General features: G+C 43.1%; 1 protein-coding gene across 3 annotated transcripts in view; it reads right to left on the reverse strand.

The window, feature by feature from the left end:
* The window catches only part of RASAL2 (RAS protein activator like 2), a 785,014-nt gene that overhangs the window by 559,354 nt on the left and 200,811 nt on the right, over positions 1-24,849 (reverse strand). For 2 of the 3 annotated variants that reach the window (XM_086956457.1, XM_086956450.1), the window contains exon 1: positions 55-845. The exons of the other annotated variant lie outside the window; for it this stretch is intronic. In XM_086956457.1, the coding sequence (XP_086812583.1) occupies positions 55-616 (562 nt within the window). In that variant the 5' untranslated portion in view covers positions 617-845. Of the gene's footprint in view, positions 1-54; positions 846-24,849 lie in introns of those variants that run through there. 3 annotated transcript variants of the gene reach the window in all.

Consider the following 24,849-nt stretch of genomic DNA (forward strand, 5'->3'; position numbering starts at 1 on the left):
GATGGAATGCCACTTGATACAAGTTGAGTTTTGCATTTCTCCAGTGCAACGTACCTGCATTCCCGTTCTGTGACCCGCTAAACCTCTGTATCCACTGCAGGCTGCTGGAAAGGCTGGTCAAAAAGCTGCAACTGTAGTCGTCATCCTCCTTGGACTCTATTGACTGCACTTGTCGCTGGACGGACCTTCTTGGCTGAGAAGGGGTTGCTGTTACAGCAGGCTCAGACACTGATCTATGGAATTGGACCCGAGTACAAGGGCTGTCCACCATCACCATTGATTGCTGTTTCAGGACACAATGTCTAGCAGGTGGCCTTTTCCTGAGGTCTCCAGCAGACCTTGGCTCCAAGTCCTTGGGAGAAAACATTAATGGCGAAGCTCTACTGCTCACAAATCTGGGAGTTGTTGGGAGGCTCTGCCACCTGTAGGTGTGTAACAGCTTACCAGGTGGATTGGATGGGTTGTGCCCGGACACATACTCTTTGGTCTTCACGTGGCGACACCCCTGGTAATCCTTCAGACTATGGCTCACATCTCCTAAAACGTGGGTAGCAGGTACGGAAGCAGATCGCTGGTACACCGGAGTGCAGATCTTCTGCTTTTTAAAAATATTCATGACCTCAAGCTTTTGTTGCTTTTGCAAGTTTCTCACATTCAATTGTCACATTGCACGAGCACCACAAACAGGTCAGAAGCCAGTCGCTATGAGATCCAGCAGCGATCCATTGGCAAAAACTGCTTCACGTACAACAGGAACAAACCGCTTCTGATCAACGATTCTGCATAACAGCTGGCTCTGCATCATCAGAACTAGCCAACTGAGTCTCAGACAGATTTCACACTCCACTTGAAAAATCCCCACTCGCTGCACACGCAAGGCCCAGGTCACTTCCTGTACAGCGAAGAGACGCTTGTCTACGACAGTCAGGAAATGACAAGTGGAAAATCTCAAAAACCACAAAGATTGCCTAGGCCAATCAGAGTGATGGTTCCTAGTTCTGTGAAAATAATGGCTTAAAATAGACACACAAAAATTACTTGCGTCGGCACTCACTAATCCGGAATCAAAATACTAGGGCATATCTCCACAAAGTGCAAGTGACTGCAGCATTTCGGTGGAAAGAGACAAATGTGTGGAGTTTGGGGTTCTACAATTGGTGTATCAGCTTCTCCAGCTGGTTGAGGTCTTATGGTGGAAAGCCTAAGCAGCTAGGCTGGCTATGGATTTTCCACTATCCCCCCCACTGTTCCCAAGAAAGGCCACAGCCCTTGGATACTATTCTAACGAAACTTCAGAACTAATCTGAAACTAGAGCAGCAATCTGCAAAGACACTGCAAGGAAGCAAAACAACTACCAGAAGGTTCCCAAAAAAGTAATGGAAAACACGTAAATTCTTCAGAATCAGGCTACAGTCCACTCAATGTCAAGAAGTATGCCAAGAGTTAGTGGGGTTCAACATGAACGGGAGACCTTGAGGCGTGGAGGTCTGCAAAAGGTACTGAGATACTTAAGGGTTCATTCCAAGTGCACTGGTGAAATGCACTAATACAGCACTGGGTATTACCCACACAGCAGGGTTATTTCATTTTTCTCGGCTGTGGTATTACCGCATCAGAACATATTGTGCAGATAGGGCTAGGGGATAACTCAGTAATCGTGCATGCTTTCCATCGTTCTGAGTTGCAAAGCTGAAAGTGTGTGCAATTTCCCAACACAAAACATGGCGACAGTTGTGAAGGAAAAACTGGTGGCAAGTGCAGTCATTTTGCATAAATACTCCTGTTTGCACCCAAATCGGTATTACCGGCCTGATCAGCAAGCCAAAAGAAATCTAGTAGTCCGAGCACGTAATAAACTCACGAAGCATGAAGGCTGAATTAGCCTCTATATGGGTAGAACAACCAATCATTGATTGGTTCCTGAACCTGTCAGCCAGGCGGCCATGGATACCACAGATGAAGATGTATTTAAAACAAACAATTTATGACCAGACATCAAGCGCCTGGATTACAGAAAGTCACTTTCTTGGAATTCAGAATGGAAAACAGTAGATTTTATAAGTAGGAACCACGGTCTTCTAATTTAGTAATGACATTGGAACCTTAAAAGATTGTTATACAATGTGCCTGTAAGGTCCATTTGCTTATTCACCAATTAATAACACGAGACCTCAATGCACAAGTCAGATGTGCATTTCATAGCTTTGGTTTGCTGATTAAGCCCTTGGGACAAAGTTAGGAAAGGTCCTTGTGATGTCAGATCCTGCTGGAGAGCAGTGACCTCCTGGGTGTTGGGGGATGAGATCGATGACAGATGAGGATTGCAAAATCGATACTTGAATGCGATATAATTGTAACTTAGTTAATTTTGAAAAATGAGCATTACTCCTTGTTTATCACAAAAGAGGCAACAGACCAGACTTTTAGAAGTACAGAATTCTGCCGATTGTGCAGCCAGACTGGCCTAAGACAAAAATTAAATATGGCAACGTATATCCTAGAGGTCTTTAGTCGGAGATTAGTGCACAAATGTACTGGTGATAAAGCATCAGATTATCATCGGCGTAAAATGCAACCGTCGCTTCAGATATACAGTTTTCTAGACAAGGATGCCTTCTCAAGTGAGCCAAAGACTTACTAATCGAAACAAAAATGGCGGAAGAAGCCATACTGTTACCTACTGTAACATTCAGTTGAAATGGAGCTTTGGCAATGCTGTGCCTCCCGAGTAATGACCCCTTTCTATATAAAGTAAAATACGCCAATGTTATGTTATATTAAATAATTTTTGTATAGTGCCTAATCACCGGCAGGTCTCTAAGAGCTTTTGAGAGGGTTGTCAAAGGTCGTAAGCGGATGCATGGCAGCACAGGGGGCTAACTTAAACATATCTTTTTGTCAATGGTCTATTGCATCCAGCAGATGAAGGCCACAGGTTCGAGGTTCCTCAGTACAGTTTAGTCTTGTACATCCAAGGTCAAAAGGCTAATTAGCACTTCATTGAGCGATACTAAGATCTGATATTTACAGCTAAACAAGTCAGTAGTTTGCATCACATTACACAGATATTATCATTATTATAGACAACCTGATGCATCAAAACAATCATTTTAAAATCAGTGATGGCACACTCAAACAAACAATGATGAGATCCCAGAATAGGTAACTTGAATAATGGCGATGGCTACATGGTAGATGAAGCCACAGCATTCTCCAAAATTAACAAACGGAATACTAGAATGTTTGAGGGCCATTTTGTAATATTTATTTCAAGAACACAGAACCATGATGCAAGGCTCTATGTCACATCGAGTGATTTCGCTCTGGACTGTTTCCACCACAAATGGAAAATGGAGCACAACAGCAAGAGACAGCCTCAAAAACCGGGACATGGTCAATTCCTCAAAAATACTCTGAAAACTAGTGACAAAAACCAGAAAGCCGATGTATGCTATGATTCATCTTGCCCATGATTAAACCAAGTTTTGTCCAAATGACTACTATACCCATAGGTTCCCGGTACTAGCAAGTATGGCATTACTTAGAAAGATGAAAAAAGCAATTGGACCAATGCCTTCCATTTTATTTTCAAATATGTCAGACACTAAAATCATACTGTCAAAACTCCACCTCTGAACAAGATTTTTAGTTTACACAAAATACAGCTGAAATCTACAGACTGGTGGGTACTGCTCACAATAAGGAGGAGGAGGAGGATCAAGACTTAAAAACAGCCTGGTAAGGCAGCAGAAGGAGCCACAGTGCAAAAAGAAAGTGGAAACTGTGATAATCTTTTAAATCACACAAAATCATAGGTGCTATGAAATACTTCCACCTGCTTAAGCAACTCATTGTCCAGAGCAGACTTCCTGTAGCTGCAAGTCTTCCTTGACCCCTCCTGAAAGCGTGTGATTATCATGTTCACAGCATCTACTATCGAAGCAGACTGCAAATTTAACAGCACAATAACTACATCTCTGCTCCGTTCAAATGGTGCGTTTTTAGGAGAACAGCGGGCGTGAGAAATTAAATTCTCCCTATGGGCTTCTCACTTCCAATAGCCCGTTGTGTGCAGGCCCGATACCATAATGGAGGCACCGCCTGCTCGCCTCATTCTTCTGCTGTGAATGAGAAGAGCCCCGCGTGGGGTTTTATTAAAGAGCAGTGTTTCTGATCAATTTATAGCAAATTACCGTGGGCGGACTTTCCATTCCCAGAAATAAGACAAAGATCTGCTTCACTGAAAGAAGAGAAATAAACCTGTACAGAACCTGTGTTTTCAGTCTGCCTGGGGAGCTCAAAGCAGCAGAGTTTGAAAGTGGGATTTATTGGTTTAAAGATTAAGTCGTACTCGCCTTGCGGAGAAGCTTCTACAAGCCCAGGTCCTCAAAGAGCACCACAATCAGTGGCCTTATCCCAGTCATAGTAAAATTGCTTGCGTTGTGTCACAATCCCTCATACTACTCATCTGGGATTGGCACATGTATCACCATCAACAGCTTTCCTCAATTACACCTCCAAATCATAAGCCATTGGAGAAAGCAATAAAAGAAAGAAGGAATCTGAGTGGGTGTGGGGATACCACGCAGTAGGACCAGAACAGCGAGAAACACTGTTGCGTTCTTCATCAGCACTAGAAAATTGTCAGTTCCTCCAACCGGAAACCACAAGGAAGATGGTAGTAGTAGGAGGAAAGGTTAACAGAGAAGATTTATCAGGTATTTTCTAGCTTGCAAAAACATCACATCAGACATGGCACTCAAATGCAAATGTTTAGTAAAAGTGTGCACCTGCCCAAGAGGTTCCTCATACACTTCCAAAGTACTTGCATAGCTAATTAAACGCATTGATGTTTCAGCAAATTTTAACTCTTTTTTTGCCTGCCCCAGTCCCTTTCCTCTGCCTGCCAAGGTTGGCCATAGTTTGGTCTAAAGTCAAGTTTTTTGAATTGTGATTTCATTTATTTAGACACATGTTTTTATTTAAACAGTCAGAGGTTCTCAGTTTGTCTGCTTTCTTGTGCAGTTACCGCTGGACCCCTCGTAGGTTGCTGGCTCCTCAGCAGACCCCAAATGAGCCGCGCCTGGAGTTCTTCTCATAAGTACCCGGTTCCCTTTATTAACGTGATAATGTGAGATTTTTAATCTGACCACCAAATATATGTTCCCAGCCCAGGTTTTGTATGACTATCACTGTGAAGCAACGCAGAGGTCAAGTATTTCTCATTTGTCACACCTACCCGACTTAGTGGCTTTCCAGACAAGTCCTTCCCCATAGGTGGATTGACCACCATTTGTTTGTATTCTCATGGTGGCAGATTTCTATCAGTTAGCTTAAGCCAGTGAATCACTTCCAGGATCCTGTTCTTCCACAGGTAAGAGGCTTCTATTCAGGGATTTGACTCTTAAGAGATACTTCTTCAAACTGTCTATGTGCAGTTAATAAAGGCCACCAAAGCAGAAGATCCTTTGTTCCATGGGTGGGGACCACAAGAGTAAGCCTTGTTGCACAAAGTCAGCGAGTTACTGAGACATATTTGTTATAGAACACTGCAGATTTGTGCAGTTGTCTAAGAGGTTTGCAAATATGTATCAACCAAATTTATAGGTGCCTTAGAAGACAATGTGAACATTGTACAGTAATGAACAAGTGTCCAGGATTTGTACCCCAACCATAACAGGAATGATCTGTCATCAAAGTTAATGAAAAACACTGAATAATTTAGGATGCCCTAACTAGTACTTCTATTGTTAGAGCACCCTTAGTCCAGATGCAGTCCCTCCTATGGGACAATCATGGCGGTGGAGGAAGACATGGCTGCTTTCAATACATTGACTCTACAACAAGTTACAGAAGTTAGAGTGCAGTTTGTATATATGATGGATTTCTACTGTAATACACACCGGAAGACTTCTCAGAAATTGAAGAAATATTTTGTTCACATTTTAGAAGAGGACAGGGAAGTAAGTAGGCCTGCCAAGGTGGACTCCAAGATGGCACCCAATTAGATTTGTACTGGTTCATATTAAGATGGAGGGTGTGGTGGAGAACAAAATGGTATATAAATACTTAAAATGCCCACGTTGGACCTTTTCTCTTGGGCAGTTTGCGGTTACTCTGCAGTGGTGGGATTTGCCATTTATCACTGGAGTCCCAGGACCGGAAGTATTACTGCTGTCCAACTTGGAAACCAATATACTCCCTTTGCAAAACTGTTTCTCCTGGAGTAGCAAGGAAGACCAATCAAGGCTTATGCCCAGACGAGACAGGGGATTGGAACTCAAATATAGGTTGGCAGAGTTATCACAAAATCTCAATGTCCAGTCAGAACCATACCTTCTCAAAAGAAGAGGTCATTTTGTACACATTGGATGTATAAAGCAGTGAACAGTATCATCACCAAAACAAATAAGAAGGTTCTGCTGCCTTCTGGAAAGCCTCTACATTTCCAAAAATAGTGCAGCAGTAAACCATGTATTCTTATAAGGAAGGAATCTGAATTCTCGGTTGCCAACAAAAGGATTTGGCTCTCACTTCTCTTATTATGATATTCTTTAGTCTCCAGTTGACAGAATGAAAGATGCCAGGCAATATGTTACAAACTATAAAGCATCTAAACATTGATACTTTTGAACCATAAGGGCTAGAGAGACGGTTTACATAATTCGGGAATTAGGTTGACCAGCCTTACAAAACAATCCAATGATTTTGTGTGAAATAATAAAATTAAAAGTCCCACACTACTAGCAATGCAGAAAAATAGGATTTAACATGATATGCGACGATAAATGATGGGTCAGGGCAATGTTAGTGTATCACAGATCCAGACTTGGAAATTCTCCTGCTGCTCATCAACGCTTCTGTAGAACAGAGGTCTACAGTTTGGCTCAGCTAGCTGGACGGCAAGATCCTCCGGTGTCCGGGGCAGTTCTTTGCTCGGTTATCCAGTTCCTGCTCATACAAGGCAGCTCAGTTCCTCTTTCTCTGTGGTAGGGCAGTTGCCAGTCTTCCTTCAAACAGCACAAGCATCTACCCTGACACAGAACCTTGGACAAAACATCCTTCAGCTTACCGAGCTTCTGCACAATTTCAGATGAGTACACATTACAAGCTGAAAGAGACCAAAATGTATCTAGAACTGATGGTACCTACTACATTTTACAGGGTGTCCTGGATTCATTAATTATCTTACATGATCACCCCTAATTCATTACTTTAGGTTGGAGAACTAGATTCCCCTAATTCCTGAAAATAAAACAATAAAATACATTTTTCCTACCTGCCCTCACTCATTCTAGCAAACTTAGTCCCTTGGATATTTTTGATGGCTAATCATGGTACCCTTATTGAAGAGAAAGGGGCTTACCCTTATTTGAGGTACAACGGAGCATAATTAAAGTATGGCTACAGTAGTTCAAGCAAAGACAGCTTGTTTTTCTGCAAATAGGATATTTCAGGCACACTCTTAATCCAATTCAAATTAGACTAAACGTAGGGACATTGTAGCTGGGCAATTTATCTGTGTAACTGGGCAATTTATCTGCTATGTAACCAGAATGCACAGATGTCATGTTAATATACGGAGGCAGAATAATACAGGGTATGCATATACTTCAAAGAAAGATGCAATGTGTAGGTGAAGAAATGTACTATGTTAATATATGACACGAATTGTATTGTTAAAATCTAAAAATAAAGTTTAAAAATTAAAAAAACATATAGTCAAGGAATGTAACAATGATAGATTATTTAAACCGCCATAGGGCTCAAGGATCTACAGTTCCGTAAAGATTCATTTTCTTTGCCACACAAAATGCTTATTATAATGACTAGAATACACGGACCGAAATCCTTATTTTCAAAGGCCCACGTCGATAGTCCACATTCCAACCTATTTAGCCCTACTTATGCTATAATCGTTATGCTACAAGAGCAGCACAATGACCTGATTGTATAAACAACAGCACTGCCAACATCACTTAACCCAACTCTGTAGGACCCTGGCTAGCTCGCAAGAGGGTAATAACATTGTTGCAGTGCTCAATGCATAGTGCATGGTGTGGCGGCCCAGTTAATATAGCCTTATGAATGAATGAATGAAACTATTCTTATATAGCGCATGGCTACCCTGGAGCATCCCAGCGCTTGGAACAGCAGAGAGATGGAAAAAACTGAAATTGTTCTTAAATATTCTTGATTATTTGGTTTGCGGGAAGAGCCATGTCTTTAGTTTCTTGCGAAAAATAAGGAGGTTGGGTTCCTGACGAAGAAAGAGGGGCAGAGAGTTCCACAGTTTTGATGCATTGTATGAGAAAAGGCGACATCCGGAGCGAGACTTACTGATTCTGGGAACTTCAATCAGATTAACATCATTAGACCGCAGATTTCTGAACGTTTTGTAGGGTCTGATAAGGTTAGCGAGAATTGGAGGCCTTTGCCCTGAAGATTTTTATGGGCGATACAGAGGGCCTTAAAATGTATCCGTTCTTTTATCGGTAGCCAGTGAAGTGAGCTTAATGCTGATTTGGCAGAGGAGCGGTGGTTGGTGCCAGTCAGCAGTCTGGCTGCTGAATTCTGGACCACCTGAAGCTTACAGATCACCGAAGTTGGGGCTCCCAGGTAGATCGCATTTCCATAGTCAAGCCTGGATAAGATCAAGACTTGAACTAAAATTCTTTTGGCCTTCTCTGGCAACTGGGGCAGAATTTTGCGTATAGATTTTAGCAGACCAAAACAGGTGTCCGCTGTTTTCCTGGCTTGTACTTTAAACAAGAGATCCTCGTCTAACCAGAGTCCTAAACTCTTGATCTCACTTTTAGGGATTGGACAAGGGCCCATACAGGGTGGCCATAATGTGGAAGCGTTGAATGATGCCTGCCTGCCCAATAGCATAAGTTTGGTCTTTTCGCCGTTAAGCTTCAGCTGAGACAGGCTCATCCAATTGGCCACTTCCTCCAAACAGGCACTCAGACTCGTTGGAGACGGCTCTGCTTGATTCAGGAGAGACCACGAGCTGGGTGTCGTCGGCATAGCTGACCAGTTTGATACCATAGGGAACCACTATCTCAGCTAAGGGAGACATGTACACATTAAAAAAGTGTGGGGCTAAGGGAAGAACCCTGAGGGACCCCACACTGCAAGGGTAGGGGAGAGGAATGGCAGGCCGCTTCAAACACCTTAAAATACCTTTCCTGCAGAAATGATTCCAGCCATGCAAGAGCCTTTCCCGAAACTCCAAGTTTATTTAGGCGGGCTTATAGCCCACCGTATCTGGTTATACCGCTATTAAAGGCCCGCTCCAGCGTTAAAGGCCTTTAACAAGGGAGCTGGACTTTAATAGCCGGTATAGCCCAGCTACAAAGGGCTATAAGGCTATTAGAACATTCTGCCCTCGAGTGGCAGAATGTTCTAACAAATAAAACAAAGAACACTGGAATTTGGAGCACTCGGTTGAAGTCAATGGAGTAGCTCTGGGCTTATAATGGCTGATATAAGCCCAGAGAGCCAACATTCTAATGTTTCTCTTCATGTTTCTTCCTTTTTATTTTTGAACTTTCTACCCTTAGTGGGTGGGATGTTCTAATAGTCTAATAGCCCTTCCGCCTCCGGCTACATCGGTTGTTAAAAACCCTCTTCCTCATTATAGGCTGAACGACTTGCCTTTTCAACTACATATGATGCACTCTGAACAGGAATTTAGAAAGGCCTTGAAGACCTGGCTATTTAATCATAAAGACTAGATCTGTGCCGCCACTGCTCTGTTGTCCGTTTCAGCGCCGAACCACCTCAGTTGAGGTAGATGTGCCCTCTACAAATGCCTTTATAGTTAATATTATAGGCCTTCACCTGTGGCTCTGGCCTACAACTCGGTTTAAGGGCCTTTAACAACTGGTATAGCCCTGCACAGCGGCTATAGTGTGACCCTAACCCATCCATCAAATTCACCATCCATTATTAAACACCAAGTTACATGTTGGCATTATCAACCAGGTACACAACTGATCCAGTCGAGCGACCTATATAGAGGGTCTAAAAATTAACAGCCTTCGTGACGTTGGCTTATTCACAGACAACAGGGAGCCCAAGAGGGTACTTCCTTTTACAAAGTTGTCACTTGAATGAAAGAATAGCACAGTATGATGGCATGTCAATGTGGATATAAACTGCCAAGTGGTCAGACTGTAGGCGATGAACTTGAACTTTCCAAGGCTGAACTATTGGGCACCTCCTCTCACCCATGCCAAGTGAGAAGCAGGCAATTCTAGCATTCTGAGCTCCCTACTTTGTCCCAACAACATGCAGACTTGCAAGTACACATTATCCAACCAGCTCATTCATTTTCTGCTATGGAACCCTGAATGCACCAGCGCCACCAATCTCTTATGATCTACTGTGTTTGTCTAATTTCAGCAAACATTCTCGCTTTATCCCCCGATATCAATAGATGACGCAAAGAGAGACACCATACTGAGTTGCATTCTCTGTTCATAGAAAAACAGAATAGGAAGCACATAACACATGAACCAAGAAGTAACATTTGAAAGCAACTTTTTCGATTTTTTTTAACAAGTTGATGGTCAGGGTTAGCATACCCCGCTAGAAGACTCCAACAAAACTAAACTCACACTCATACATATCAATCAGGGCTGCCGCTTTCGGCCTAATCAGTGGTATGAAGGTGCTATATAAGTGAAGAAATATATGCAGTGTTGTGTGGAAGCGTAGAGCTGTTCAAAATGGTGCCAGTTCGCAGTGCTATCCGACAGACGGTTATCTAATGTGTAAAATCTGTATAGTAGTCAGGGAGTGCACAAACCCTAAGCACAATATCGCCGATTCTATGCAAATATTAAAAAGTGGGGGTGGGGGGGGGGGGGGGGGGGGGGGGGGAGCATCCACTGCAGTACGCAGACATTCGTCAATTTTACTTACAGTACCTGCCGGATTATTGTTTTTCCCAGCACCTTTTTTCCTAAAGGTATTTAACCCCTCTGCAAAGGTGCAAGCTGGTGTTTGCCAGTACTGATTCAGAAATCGTCTATGATGCTTTCCCTAATCCAAATAAACCACTTTTTCTAAAGTCATCAGCAAATGGAAAGCGCTGCTCAAGGCAATGCTGGGTGACCCATACAATAGGGCCGGCCTTGAATCACCATCTCAAAAGGCAGAATGGTGGTTCTCTGGCCACAACCATACTCATAGCTATTGGGCTGAAAGAGAACACATCTACTACTTTCAGTAGAGTGAACTAGGAGAACCACACCCACCCCCCATTTTGACAAAGCCTTTTGTGCACACTGCTGTGGTGCAAGAATCATGGATTTGCTAGTTATAAGATCAACTACCCTTCATCTGTTCACAACTGCTGGGGTGCAGGAATCACAGCTGTAACTTCAAGGACATACGATCTCAGCCTTCCTATCCAATCCCCACACGACCAGTTCGCTCACCCCTGACGGAGCAAGGACTCGTATAAAAGAGATTTGCTCGGAAGAAATCCTCTCATATAAATCCTGTAACAAAGTATTAATAATGTTTGTAATACTAATTTTGCACAACATTCCGTATATTTTAAGATCGAAGAAGCTTGCATATGTGTTTTACTAACAAGTAACCCAAGAGTGATTAAAGATGGCTGCTAATGTGGGAAAATGTAATGCGCATGCGTCAGCTGCATGACGACTTAACGTTTGGAGGGAAAACTCTGCTTCTGCACAATAGCAATTAACATGGCCACTAGAAAACTCATGTGCTAATCATTCGCCTTGCTGAAACTAAAACAAGATATATATATACTAAGTGCTAATGCATAAAATGTTTTTTTTAAATAAATGGGATTAGAGTAGAGATAGGCGGTATACAGTGAATTCATTTATTTTTGATTCTGATACTTTGTCCTTTGACCTCTTTATTAGTTTGTATTTGGGCCTCTAGAAGATACTAAAGTCTAAAACCCATGTGGGATTTGCCGCATGCGCGAGAGAGTCAACTCCAAAGCAGGGAGCTCAAGTCTTGGGACTCGGCCAAAGACAGTCTCCACACATGTCCTGGGAACCAGCTGAACATCCTGAAGATTCAATGGACAACTGTGAAATTATATACATTGTTGTTGCTAAGGTTTGCTAATATGGGTGGGAAATAAAGCTTGGGAGAACAAATTAATGGGCAGGAACTTAAACAATTGAACTTAAGAAAGTATTAAAACTTAGAAAGTGATTGCCTGGATTGTTTTGACAACTCTTGTTAGCTTTCAGTGGGCTTAGAATCCGTCCATAGCTTAACATTGGTTGGCCTCAATGTCACTTTCATTTGCTTGCTTCTTACTTGAAAGATTGTCTGGGCTCTCTTTCCTCTTCTTGCAGTTGTCCCACCCGTAAGCATGTATACATTACTTAAGTCCTTCCTCTGCTCATTTTTTGAGGCGCTCATTTTTTTAAGACACTCCACAAGTGTGCCTATTTTCCAACTGTGCTTCTCTTTCCCATGTTGCACTCTCCTACCCCTGTGCATCTCTCCTGTCCGCTCCAGTTGCTCTCCTTCCAGTTTACTACTCCTCCGCTATCCACACTGCTCTCTCTTCCAGTTTGTTTGCTTCCCTCCATGCACTCCAGTTTCTATGCGCTCGTTGCTATCTCTGCCACGTCCTCTGTATCGCTTATGGCCCTTCCCAGAGCCTCATGTTTCTGTCTCTCGCCTGCGTTTGCCCCTTTGCTCTCGACTTCCAGAGAAGATGAGCATATTTGGATAGTTGCTTGGCAAGGATGTCATGGGTCTTTGGGGGGGGTGGGGCGATTGAAACATCCAACGGCGTGTAGGTCGGGACGAATGACGCTTCATTCGTCACCGACCTACACGCTGTTAGACGTTTCAATCGTCGTCCCATCCCCCCCCCCGGATTAATGCCAGTTCTCTGCATCTGCTGTCTGGGCCGAACCACCGCCGGACCACAATTCAATTCGTAGAGCACCACCCAGTTACCGTTACACCTCCCCTGTTGTGGAATTTGAACCACACTACTTGCTCATTTGCAGCTACTCATTGCTGCCACCCCACAGCGGACGCTCCCCTGTGGCGCCCATACAAGTGGCATTCTTCGCTTGTATACTCACATTCGCCCTCCTGAGTGCCTTCAGAGCACACTTCCTTTTGTGTAACCATCGTCCTGATGATGACCTCAAGCTAACAGAGGCTGAAACGCCGTTGACTCGACACGCTATTCGCAGCTTCCTAAGGGTCATTCGCTAATAATGAAATCATGTGTTGAGATTGTAAATACTTTCGTTTGGTCCACTATTTTTTTTTATCGCCGCCTCACGTTGTTCTCCTTATCACTTGTGTAACTGGGCCGTTAATTCACTGCAACACTTCCAGTGCACATTTGGTTGTTATGGTTTCTGCAGTTTAGTTGTCCTTTGAGCCCCTAAATGCAAATAATAACCTTTCCACTGCTACTTGGTCTCTCGTGTCCCCTTTCTGTGCTTGGTGATTGATGCACACATTACTTTGTCCCCTTGTATGATATACAGGTTGAGTCATTGTTCAATTGTTACAATTAAGTGGGACTTAAACCACTGTCCAAATAAGTGGTGGTCTCTAAAAGGGCCGTGTCCCAAGTAATTAAGGGTGTGGTTTCAAACATGCGAACTACAATCCTGTGCCTTACACAGCATGCTGCCTGAACAGCATTTAGGTGCCTCTTTGTGAGTGTTCTGCTATTGCATCCAAACATATTAAAGCCTTGAGAAATCCATGTGCCCATTTGCTATGGTTAATCAGATTTTATCAGGGCAAGCTATTTTTAGGGCCTACTGGTCTGTTCTGGCCAGCTGACAAAGAACACTTTGTAAGTGAACAAACAATAAAGATGGCTTTAAATAGTTATTTGGGCCCATTTGCTCTGTTTGCAAAGACAAGGGTCAAATGTCAGCTCATGTCTTCTTACAATTTGAAGGTTATTTTATCCTGGAGGTTGGTGTTTAATTTTCTTTTTCTCACTGCAAAGTTAGAGGATTTTGTAGAGTGAACTGTCTAACAACTGTGCTGTACAACTAGTATGAAATGAAAGGCTGTAGGATGTCAGGTTATTTTCTTCTGAGAATGTTATTTATTTTCAAAGAAACAAACAAGCAGAAATACAAAAGTTGAAGTGACAATGCAAATAAGCCAGACACTCCAAATGTCCCGGAGGCTAAGTGGAGAGATATTGATCTACACAATAAACATTACTGGTTACCCTGTAATTATAACAGTAGTTATTATAGCTTAAACATCAGGGTAGTTCATCCTGTAGGTAACAAACGACGTTCCATAACCATGCCTTATACTGGCTGGGGTGTAGGTAAACCAGGTCCTCTGGCTAAAGAGTGGAAGTGTAGAGAGAGAAAGAGAAAAAAAGGAAGGGCGGAGAGGGGGGATAGAGGGCTACGGCTACGCTGTGCAGAAGTGCTGTAGGGCCATGGGTAGATCATTGAGCAGGTTGTCACACAACAGGGAGTCACTTATAAAGCATGTTATGGCAGTTTATTGTTCTTTAGGTATTCGTCAAAGACATCCTAAAAGGTAGGGTGGGAGGGGAGGGAGAAAAGAAGGAAAATGCCAGGATCTGGAGAAGCGCTAGAATGGTCAGGTTTCTTTCTAACACAAAACATTTAAAGAGCTTGTAAATGACTGTACATATAGGAACACACCTTTTTTGTAATTCTGTGCGATGGAAGCAAAGAACAAACAAGATGAAAACAAATCTCAACACTTTACTTGGTAATGTGCAAACTATAAATATTTTTGCTGAAACCCAATTTCCACAAGCTATTAATACACTATATAGTTTTATCAGCAAAACTGAATATTTGTGGGAAAGTTTGTGACCATTTTAATGGAAAATGTGCTCTCTGTAAAGTACAGTACACTACCACATCATGCTTTAGTAGTATATTTATTAATAGTGAGTTTTTAAACATTCTAGCTCCATTATTGATGACAAAGCTATTGGTGAACTAAAAGATAAGTCAGGATCATGTGTACCCTATAAGTGACATAGATTATTATTACATAGGGAGTAAAATGTTAGTCTATTAAATCAAACAAAAGAGGGTTTTTTTGAACAGCAGAAATGCTGAACTCACACATTTGAAAGGTGCTCTCATATGCAATACTGAAGAAAAAGGCTATTCTGTAGAATAAAATATTTGCCAAGGATCACACAACTTGAGACTAGTTTACAGGTCAAGTACATTACTGATAAGTCGAGTAGATTATTCAAGTCACCAGACCTGCAGGTCTGGTAACTTCTTTATGATTTTTGGAGGCCTGATATCACAACAAAAAACATATGCCTAAAAAAACAGAAATATTGGCTATGTGAGTGCTTGCTAGCAATTCAATATCAATGAGTAACATCAATGATTTAATTGTCAATTGGTAATTACAAATGGTACATATGTGATCATCACTGTGGGCACACTGGATAGAGTATGAGGATTGGATGAGCATGTAATCTGAACACTATAGCCCACTTACTTACACTAACTTCAGCCTTAGCCATGGAGCTCTCAAATGTAAATGCTTTAACACCCTTCAACAACCAGAACTCCCCAAGACACCAAAATGTAACTAATTTCACATGTAACACAGACGCATTAGAAAGCCCAATTGCTCAGTCTTTTACAGGCAAACCCTCTTGGCGTTGTCAATTCCTAGTAAAATCAATTCCAATTAAAATACAAAATTGCAATAAAGCAAAAGAAGTTTACAATTCTAACAAATTCAAGGTCCTTACTTATGTAAATTATGAGATGTATATTCAGTAATAAATTGCAAGAACCAATTGAAAGTAATTAGGCTCCAAAGGGAAGACCTATTGGCTTTGACACATTTGTTTTCTATTGTGATGCCAGAAGCAGCCACTACAGCATATTGAGGCAAGCATGGAGAAGTCTCGCTCATGCAAATACTCTCACCATGGCTGCAAAAACATCTTGAGCATATCACTGGTCTGTTGGCGGAAGGAAGACAAAGTGGAGGGCAGGCCAGAAATTAGGAAAGCAGGGATCAAATGGTCCACAATAAAAAGGCTTTCATCTTTTGCCTGATGGGAGAAAGATTGTTTTCTGATTTTAAAGGGTTGGAAAGACAGTGCAATCCAGATTTCAACTCCTAAAATGGAAAATAGTCAGTTAGTGACTTGCTAATCTCACAAACGCTTTTAGGTTGAGCCTAGAGGCAGCGTGCCTTTGCTGCTCTGCGAGGCATGCTGTAATCCCTCTCTGGTGTTTGAACACACCCACCATATGCCCACCACTTTTCAGTGGTTGCTTGGTCTGCCTTTACAAATTCCATAGTTTTAGTTTGTGAATAGAGTATATTTTTCCCGCTTTGTGGCTGTTTTGTTCCCACCCTGGGGACTGCCCCTGCAACATGGATCATTTCGATATGGGCCATATGTTTTGTTTGAGTGGCCATATATAGTGTCTGCTCACAATTATTTCTTTTGTCTTGACTTGTAACCTTCCTGTTCGTCTTCTGAGCTCTGCCGCTATCTCTGAGCGCTGTCCGTCCGTGTTGCCTTTGTTCCTGCCCCCCTCCCACTGTAGTTTGTGTTCTTTTTCCACCTGCCCCCATCCTGCCGTAGTTTGTGTTGACTTTACTCCCACCCCCTCCTGTCGAAGTTTGTGTTGCCTTTATTCCCGCCCCCTCCCTCTGTAGTTTGTGTTGACTTTGCTCCCGCTCCCCTCCTGCAGTAGTTAGTGCTGCCTTTCTTTCCCCCCCTGCCATAGTTTGTGTTGAGTTTGCTCCCGCCACACTCCCGTCGTGGTTTGTGTTGTCTTTGCTCCCACCCCTGGCGTAATTTGTTAACTTTGTTACTACCTCCTCATGCCATAATTTGTGTTGCCATAGTTACAGCCCCACTCCTGCCGTAATTTGTGTTGCCTTTCTTCCCGCCCCCTTCCGTTGTCTGTGTTCACTTTGTTCCCGCGCCTTAGTTTGCGTTGCCTTTCTTAACGCCCCATGACCAACAAGAACCTCTGAAAATATGTTGCGAATACTGCAAAACACCTTAAATCTAGGACACTATCCTACTGATCAGTCACAGCCTAAATTTTTACGTGCACTCCAGTGCATCTGCATGCCGCACCACAGGCAGGCCACACTGCTGTCTCAGGAGTAAAATTGCCAGAACATGTTTGGCTACATGCATCTTACCAGAACTAGACATCATAAAATTCAAACCCCTGCTTGTAACCTTTCATGCGTATACCACATTAATTCGCCCCAAAAGGATTCATCCTCTGGCAGTGTTTGACCCTTCTTGACTGGGTACTTATTTTGCACTTTTAAATAGCACGAACTTGACCCAAAATTATAAGAGTGCTTTATATGAGCACTAGTTATACTAGACAAGTATGCATTCTTTTTTTGATTTTATGCATGGGAAGATTAGGTGGTGTGCGCAGAGTCACAGGCTGTTGAGCGCTGATGCATTGACTCAAACCTGATTCTCTAGTTCTAAAGTCAGTAGCTCTGACCGATAGGCAATCCTCACTTACCAACTGGAAAATGTTGCAGGTCCAGTGTAGTGGTCTCTAGCAGTACCTTGTTAAATTGCTTGTTCAGTGCTGATGCACTGGTATTGGTGTTACACTGATAGGCAGGCGCTGATCCTCTTTTCTTGACAGATTCATGGGGATCGGTGCAGTTCCTGGTCTGAGCTGAGTGTTGCCGCCGCAGCTGCCAGTCATGAACAGTCACAGGCTGGTCCAAACCTTAAAGACAGTGACTCAGCGCTCAGCTACACAAATGTATTCCTCTCTAATCCCAGTCACACATGGATAGAGGGCTGGTAAAATGTTGATTACTTCCCAATCCCCATGGCGCCTGCGATGTATTGCCCAGAGGGGGGGTGGGTGGAGGGGGGGGGCAGGCTGCTGAAGTGTTGGGGGAGGAGATAGGCAGAACTTTCAAAACACTGTGGAGTTGCAAGTGGACCGGATGAGGTTTCACTCATTTTGATAGGCGCTGCAAGGAAAAACAAAAGCTGCCATCCGCCGCCTCAGAGCCAATCAGACGCACTGCTTGTACAGATCGCAGATGTCACAACAGTCGAGGGACAGCCCCTGGGATCAATGTCAGAGGGCTAACCGGTCCTCCAGATTGTATTTGTTTATGACACAGGCTGCGATAAACTACCTGGCACACAGCTCCTTATTGCAACAGATCTGTTGACGAGCTGTATTTTGAGAGTCAGCACAGCGCACTTACAGAAAGCATGCTTGCCGCTTAAATGGAAGTCCAGTTAAGTGTGCCTTGTGGGGTGGAACTGGGGTGCTATAATACATGTCTAACCGTTTTTACTGTGGTGCAGTGGACACCACACTAAAATGCGCTAGTCTAGCACCTGATGTGTGGTACCTGGAAGGACTGTGTCCTAAAGCTTCATTTACAATACCAGCGTTCATCAGATGAGCTAGACATTGTGTTCCTTATCTACATGATACAATGATAATATAAGGCTGTGGTACTCAAAGTGTGACCCTCCTGACCTTCAAATGAGGGCCCCAGCTTCGTTATGTAGAAAGGTAACAAAAATGCTTAAAACACTTTATTATAACGTTTCAACATGCTGCACATCAGCTACACTGCCCTATAATATAGCTTAAAGACATTGGCAAAACCAGTAGCTCTGGCTAAACACTTCTAAAGTCCCAAAGGCGAGACCTATTGGCTATGCCAATGCTTGTTGAAGATGCCAGGAGTTTAAAGCTGGTTAACAAGGCCCACATTTGCCAAAGTCCATAGAACGTATTACTCATAATTGCACTGAGGCCTCTCTCGTTGAGACAAGCAGCCTGCTGCGCACTGTCTTAGACTGTCTGTATTAGATTGCCTTAGCCAGGAGGTTTAGCGTTCCATCTGAGATTACTGTACTGTTGAAAGTAAATGCACTTTTTTTTTATTTATTTTTTACAAAAAAACGTTTTGGATATTATTAGTATATACACTGTGATCAGTCTTACGAATCATTAACTTTTGGCTTCCATATTATTTTTTATTTAACTTTTTTTGCAATGATAATTTCCTACTGGGAATGTCTTGTACGTTATCAACTGGCATCAGCACAGGAAATGACATCTCAGTGGAGCCTTGAGCACAATGTCATAGACGGTTACTGCACCACTGGTGCAAAGTAAAAGCCTGCATTTTCTTACTTTTTTCACCTCCAGGACAAGGTAAAATTTTATAACGTCATCTTTTCCACCTTAACGGTCCATTGACTCGCTTCCTCTCTTCCTCTAATATCTCGTTGTGTTTTAGAGATTGAAGGCTGTCAATACAACAGAGGACAGCTCAAGCAAACTTTTTTTTTACAAAAAAAGATTAAAAGTAAAATATGCTTAAAGTTGTGGATCATAATTTCTAGTTACATTTAGGAAACATAATGGCCAGCGCCCTCTAAGTCCATTTCAATGACTAACAGTATATTTCAGTATAACAACTGCATGAGTTTATATGTTTGGCTAAGCAACTGAATCTGCCTATGTATGTATAGAATTAAACAAGTCCCGTGCATTCATTACTTGTAACGCTTGGCAATCAAATGCTGAAAGGCGGAAGAGTAATTTTGAGCAATTCCACAGAAACCCGCTTGGCAATTACTTCACGAAACAGCTTTTCAGCTCTCGCGTCCTTCCCTCCGCTCCATGGCAGGCCTCAATTACTTCGGATATTTTCGTCAAGTTTTCCTCAGAAAAATACAGCCCTGCGAAATGCCACCTTGGCACGCGGCGGTCGGAGTAAACGCTAATGTGCGCGCGGAAAGGGGCACGCGCAAGCACTTCCTGCTGCGCCAGGGCTGGGGGCGCTGGGGCGACGGTGGCTGCAGCGGCCGCTGCTGATTATGGATGAAAGCAATCGGACTTCAACCCTCCGGATCTCGTGCTCTACCCTCGCGCCTTCTTCCAGAAGCCTGCGGGGTACAGGCGCTTAAATACACTCATTTCTATGTATTTATGCCAACACCAGACAGAACCCGGGCCTGTAAATGAAGAGCACGCTGTGCGGCTGCTGGTCCACCTGCATGCATGCAACATCCGGGTAAGGGAGAGGCCCCCCACAGACACCTCTGAGATGCCTGGACGAATAAGGACACGATATGTATTAACCTTGAGGGATTCGACTGGAAAAGTATTTAAAAGGAACTGGACAAGGCAGACTCAAAAAAATATCAAATGTGTGAGCAAGTAAAGGGATTTGATAGCTGGCAGGCGCATGGACAAGTTTGCACGAGATAGTGTCTTACATGGAGCAGGTGATTTATAAAGCACAAACTGACGCTCAAAGGTTTTCTTTACAATGTTGACAGGAGTGGAAAATGTGTGACGGCCAGATAGCTCAGTCAATTTATGGTCTATTGTGGAAACAGCAAAGCAATTGGCTTGACTGATTTGCAAGTCAATGCCTTCCTTCGCAACATATTTTAGGAAGAAATTCCACAGCTCTGCAGCCTAGACCAGAAAGGTCTTCTGCCCATCATGTGGAGTTGTTATTCGATTTCCACAAATGCTGGATTATCCAAAGAGTGGTGGGCCCGTCTAGTACACTGTTTGTAAGAAGGATGGGAGGCTTGGAGGGATAACAAAAAGGGCCTTCAGTGGTATCTTTTTGTGCATAGGTAGAAGAGATGTGGTCGGACAGCAGGTGACACATGGTCATCAAATGAAGGTTGCAAAGTGCAGATCATAGCGCTAAATGCAGATCATGTGTTCTGTGACACCAAGTCTTTGTTAAGAGTAAAGGAGAATGATAAAAGTTCTATGACAGTATTTCCCAAACTGTGGGTCCTAACCCAGAGCTGAATTTTGGTGGGTCACAAAAATCCAAGCAATAAATAAAAATGCCTTCAAATTCTGTGTTAATCTTGCCTCATTTGTTGTGCTTCAAAGACAGAGGTGAAATGTCAGCTCTGCCTATGTTTTTTAAAAAGGGATTGGAGACTCCTCTCACTTTGTAGTCAGAGAAAGAAAACTAAAGTGAATTATGTGGCAATCTGCTGGAGTGCAGGGGATGTAAAAGAAAATGCTGCAGGGTGTCATTTTTTTTTTTAGAACACAGCAAAAAGTAAATACCGGTAAAGAAACTGTACACATTCAGTAGTTATGTAAACTAAAATGAAGCACTTTTTTGTAACCCTGAAGTGCGATGGAAGCAAAGTTTTTGATAGGATCACAACAAATCAAGACACTTTACTTGGTAATGCACAATTGATAAATATCACTGAAACCAGATTTTTCCCATTATCATTTCTGTGCAATATAGTTTTACCAGTAAAACAGAGTGTCTGTACACATTTAGTGGCCATTTCAATGGAAAATGTGCTGCCTGTAAATGACAGTTGGCTACCACACAATGCTTTTCTTAGATTCTTTTTAATTGCCCTCCTCATGTCCATTAAAGCTATGTGGGTTGTAAAAGTTTGTTTTTCTTAACACTGGAATGTGGTTCTAAAAGGTTTGGGAAGCCCTGCTCTAAGGGCTTTTTCAATGGAGGACCAGTCAATCACACACATCACAGAATGAATGACGCACGGAGATAAAATCAGACCAGAGCGTCGGTTAGGCACAAAGGGACACAAAATTGCAGCCCCAGGCAGGATTTCTCCAGCTCACATGCATGATCATCACTCTTGAATTACATGGTACACATTAAAACGGAGGCCTCGTGATCAACTCATAATGGAACACTTTCTTATTTGTCCTGAGCACATTCACCCTAAAACAGAAGATACTCATCGGTTCTTCTTGCTGAATGCACTGGTTATGTGAGAGGTATTTAAGTTGGAAGGCACACCGGAAGTAGCACTTGGAACTGGCCTGTTCCTGATGCCAGCGCTTTTCCAAAAACACTCATATGCTGTGAACTGAAAGAAAAAGATGGATGTTGATTTACGGACAGCATATGTAATGTACACATCTCTGGGTACCAAATCACAATGAATGCAAAACACAAGGTGAGATTTAATGTTGAAATGCTGCTGTCATTAAGGCGACCAAGAAGATGTTTCAAGCAGTGATTTAGCTGAAACACGGCTTCAATATGCTAAGAGAAGTCTTCAGGAGATATAGGAAGGAAAGCCCCAGCGGTGGCCGCTCCGTTATGGCAGAGGAGCGCCGCCCGCCCCCTGCCACCACCAGCACATAAAACGATAATAAAACTGGTTTTAAACCAGTTTTATTATAGTTTTATTTTAATCCCCTGGACCTACCCCCAGGACTCCGACGAGTCTTGGGGGCAGGTCTAGGAGATGGCAGTGGTGGTGGTGGTGGTGGTGGTGCGAAGGGGGGAGGGGGGGGGGGGGAGTGGTGAGCACTCCCTTCACTTTGCATGAGGTGTTTTGCCGGCTGTCTCAGGCCAATCAAACCTCACATGCGCAGTGAAGCTCTCGACAGCCTCAGCTGCGTTGCTGGAGAGAGAAGGAACAAACTCTCAGTCTGCCTGGGAGCTCAACTTGCCTACGCTCAGACCAATCCTGAAGCTGTTCTCATGAGAAAGCAGCTTGAGGACTGGCCGCAGGCCAGGCTGGGAACCTGTGCCCAGCCCCAGAGCCAGAAACAGGATTCGATGCACGGGAAATGGTGGCGGCAGAATTAATGTATGTTTATTTATTTATTTTGTGCCCAAACCCTCCCAACCTCTCTAATCCCACCAGGCCAGGGGCGGGTCGCTACTGGAAAGCCCTCAATGTAGGAATGTAATCTACCCATAATCCTACATAAAGCTTTCACCAACTCTGCAGTTGTGGTGTTAACATGTATGTAGCACACTCCTTTAATAAAAGTCTCTAGGTGTTTTGCACATATGCTTTCCTGGCTCAAAGCATCCCCTTTGTAAACACCTAGTTGCCCTCTCGGCTCACAATACACCACCACCAGCCAGCCCTAAACCACAAGTGAAACGCCCGATTAATGTCTTTTGCAATCCTAGCGCCACTTCCTTGGAAACCATCACCTCCGATCTGAGAGCAACCACTTGCCTGCACACCTTATTCACAGCCCTCAAGAACAACCTAACCTCCAGCTTGAACACTGAACATTCATTACCAGTTCACCATGCTTCACAAAACGGACTGAACTCTGAGCACCCTCTGCACTACGCATAGACTGATTGTCTAACCCATTCCCCTTTCTTTTTCTCCAGGATGGTTTATATCCTTGACATGTGCACAATTCCTTTCTTTATTCAACACTCATCTCAGGTCATTTTTAGATCTACCACCAGATTAGAAATCGAGTCTCATGCCAATGACAGACACTGTAGAGCAGGAGCGCTTCTCGGCCTAGTGGTGGTAGATCACTGACTCAAGCAGAGTGCTCAAAACTTCCCAAGTTGTGCTGCGTGGCATACATCTGCAGATCAACCAGCTGCCTGCCCAGCTTTCCCAGAGCCCTTGGTAACCAAACGTCCTTTGCAGGGAAATTATGAAATAAGGGCCTTATATAGAATGTGGGCCTGGGGTTGAAATGGCAGATTAACACCGTCGTTCAAAGATTGATGGTCACAGGCACCAATTATTAATAATATTTAACTGAGTCCCGGACCAAAAATCCATGCAAAACTCGGGTGTAAAGTAAAAAAGCATGGTTGTCCAATGATAGTCTACAAAAGGACAAACGCGTGTCATATTTCCAGTATATCCAAATAACTTATTTACATGCGAGAAGGGGAAATAGGGATAATTCACACCGAGGACATCCTAAAAGAATCAATGTTGGATGAACCTGAACTAAAGCATAGTATTGATATGAATGTTTTTTTTTCAAATATCTGTAGCTGATCCATATAGCTGCAAAATGCTTCAGTGCTGGCCCACTCCCACCATTACCCCTTTCAAGGGCATATTGCCAAACATCACCTTGATACAGTGAGTATTACCACATATGAAGGAACCGGATGGGAGGTGATCTTTAAGTACAGAGCCACATAAACATTAGAAAGAGTGCTGCTCAATTCAAATGAATTTTAGAGAACGGAATCTCAGAATGGCACTGTGTCAAAATGCCACTTCTTAATTTCTTTGTCCCAAAGTCAGAAGACCGAAATTCCTCTCTTCTATGTTCAAGACAAGAGACCAGATTGAAAACGAGTGGGATTTAAGTCTGGTCATCGATTTGGGCACCCGTGTTTTTCCAGGTGCCCATGGAACACATACCCTTGCTCCTCTATGCAAGCGTATAGGTGAAATGTTCTCCCACTTAAGGCAAAGTCCGCCCTGCTTGAAAGATAAGGACCAGTTCAGTGCTTCACCACTACCTTTGCCCTGACGATGGGCCTTGCAACTTGTCTAGGGGTCGAAACGCCATCAAGACTCGCAGCCACAGACACCTCGAATCATCTTGCTGCATACAGAGTATAAGGATCATAACCTGGACTCAGGTTTACACCATGTCCGGATCATCTTTTTTCCTTCTTTGTAGATGTTGTCTGTCGCCCTCTAGTTACAGTGATCATTATGCTGCGCAATAGGTTTCATGTTATCACTAACACCGTGTGGTCACCCTCGCGTTTGATTGCTGTTTTTTGTGATCACGACCTAGGTCTCACATTTAGTTTCTAAATCTCGCATACAAAATGAATGCTAACTTTTTTTATCTATTTGTGGAATGATTCCAATATTTTTTGTTTACATTTGGAGTTTTAGGGTAAATTTGTTTAAACTATTATCTTACTATAAGATTGTTACAGTAAATGTTACCTAGTTGAACCGTGTAGTTTCATATATCACATACCCCTGTCAAACTTAGCCCTACGGTTAGCTCTTGTGGTTCTTTTATACTCTCAATGTTTGTGGATTAACTGAA

This window comes from Lissotriton vulgaris, chromosome 1_1 (assembly GCF_964263255.1).
Source record: "Lissotriton vulgaris chromosome 1_1, aLisVul1.2, whole genome shotgun sequence".
Classification (NCBI taxonomy): Eukaryota; Metazoa; Chordata; class Amphibia; order Caudata; family Salamandridae; genus Lissotriton; species Lissotriton vulgaris.